We start from the raw sequence: 1,521 nt of genomic DNA, 5'->3' as shown, positions 1-1,521 counted from the left end.
GCTGGCAAATACTGAATGAGTTTCCAGGACAGAAATCAGAATCTATCCCCACAGATCTATGCCTTATCTACTCATTTATAGCTTGAATCTGTGCTTATTTGTTGATTAATCAGATACAGATGAATTAATTTACATAAAACAAATAAATAAGCTGTTTCTTTCAGATAAATCACCAGATTTGGTTTTGAAGCCAAATAAAATTATTGCACTTTGTTTATAAGAAGCAAATTAAGCGTCAAAGATAAACTTCACTATAAGTAACTTCAGATTATGCATAAAATGTAAAAATAGTATTTTTTTTCCCCCTCTTATCTGTAATACTTTTAAAATGAAGCCCATCTTGTTTTGTCAGCTAACTGCTAAACTTAGGGAAAAAACAAAAAAACCTAAGCATCATGTTCATGTTTTCAGTTTGTAGAAAATACATAAATAAGATAATATTCAAAATCACCAGATTATTATTTAAGTTAGACTTAAAATGAGACTCTTTTCCTCTGGCGCTGCTGATAGTTTAAGTTCCTGTCCCTGTAGTCTAGTTCTGGAACTTTCTGCTTCCTTTAACACGACCTAAATGTGCCCGACTCAGCAGAACCACCTTCCTGTTTTCAATCCTTCACCAGCTCATCTTTCTACTACAGCTTCCCTCCTTCCTCTCCAGTGACTTTCCCCCTCATCCCTTCCTCCCCCACAGGCCGCCACTTCCTCCTCTTCCTCCACTGTCGGTACAGGGCTGCCCCGCAGCTACAGCACGGTCAGTTTCAGTCCACTCGGTGCAGCTCTCTGCATGCCTTTAAAAATGACCCCCGGTTAGTTGCTGAACGCTTGAGATGGGATGACCACACTGGGCGGGGCAGAGAGGATTGTTTCGTTTCAAAATGAAAACTAAGAAGTTGGTTTTCTTTGCAATCGATAAAGTAAATATTCTACTTGAAGATTTTTTTATGTTAATTTTCTAAAAACATTTTTCACATCTTGTCATGTTACAACCACAAAGCCTGAAAGCCTTATCTTACAGTTTAGCACAAAGTAATGATCTATTGCGCCATGAGTGTGAATTTGTATTCAGCCCCCCCTTTATTTTGGTACCCCTAAATAAAAATCGAGTCTAAGAATGTGTTTCTAGAAGCCTCTTAATTGGTAAACAGACTCCATCTTTATGTAAATCAGTCTGAGTAGAACTATAAACTGAACACTTGAGTTTTACCTTCCAGTAGTGCAACAACCCTGAAGATAAAGCCAGAAATGTAATGCACTGGTCTACATTTAAAGCCGGGCCTACACTACAGTTTTTTGCCTTTTTTCGAGTTTCAGCCTTATCATGCGTCGTGTAGTGTACAGGGGGTAACGAGGGGCAATCAGCCTCTCACGACCACCTCCCGATCAGGAATCGTAAGGTCGGGAGAAAATTAGGGATTCACGATATTGGGATTTTGGCCGATATCTGATATGCCGATATTTTAAAACTCATGTAGCCGATAACCGATATCGATACCGATGTTAAAGCTGGACAAAAATAAGTAG

General features: G+C 38.9%; 1 protein-coding gene across 9 annotated transcripts in view; it reads left to right on the top strand.

Annotated features, from left to right (window-relative positions):
- Positions 1-1,521, top strand: part of lrrfip2 (leucine rich repeat (in FLII) interacting protein 2) — a 62,392-nt gene that overhangs the window by 31,597 nt on the left and 29,274 nt on the right. For 5 of the 9 annotated variants that reach the window (XM_015380730.1, XM_015380721.1, XM_015380737.1 and 2 more), the window contains exon 11: positions 692-751. The exons of the other annotated variants lie outside the window; for them this stretch is intronic. In XM_015380730.1, the coding sequence (XP_015236216.1) occupies positions 692-751 (60 nt within the window). The remainder of the gene's footprint in view (positions 1-691; positions 752-1,521) is intronic. 9 annotated transcript variants of the gene reach the window in all.

This window comes from Cyprinodon variegatus, unplaced genomic scaffold (assembly GCF_000732505.1).
Source record: "Cyprinodon variegatus isolate N-32 unplaced genomic scaffold, C_variegatus-1.0 Scaffold11, whole genome shotgun sequence".
Taxonomy (NCBI): domain Eukaryota; kingdom Metazoa; phylum Chordata; class Actinopteri; order Cyprinodontiformes; family Cyprinodontidae; genus Cyprinodon; species Cyprinodon variegatus.
Note: the sequence above shows the minus strand (reverse complement) of the source record. Positions and strands in the feature narration are given on the sequence as shown.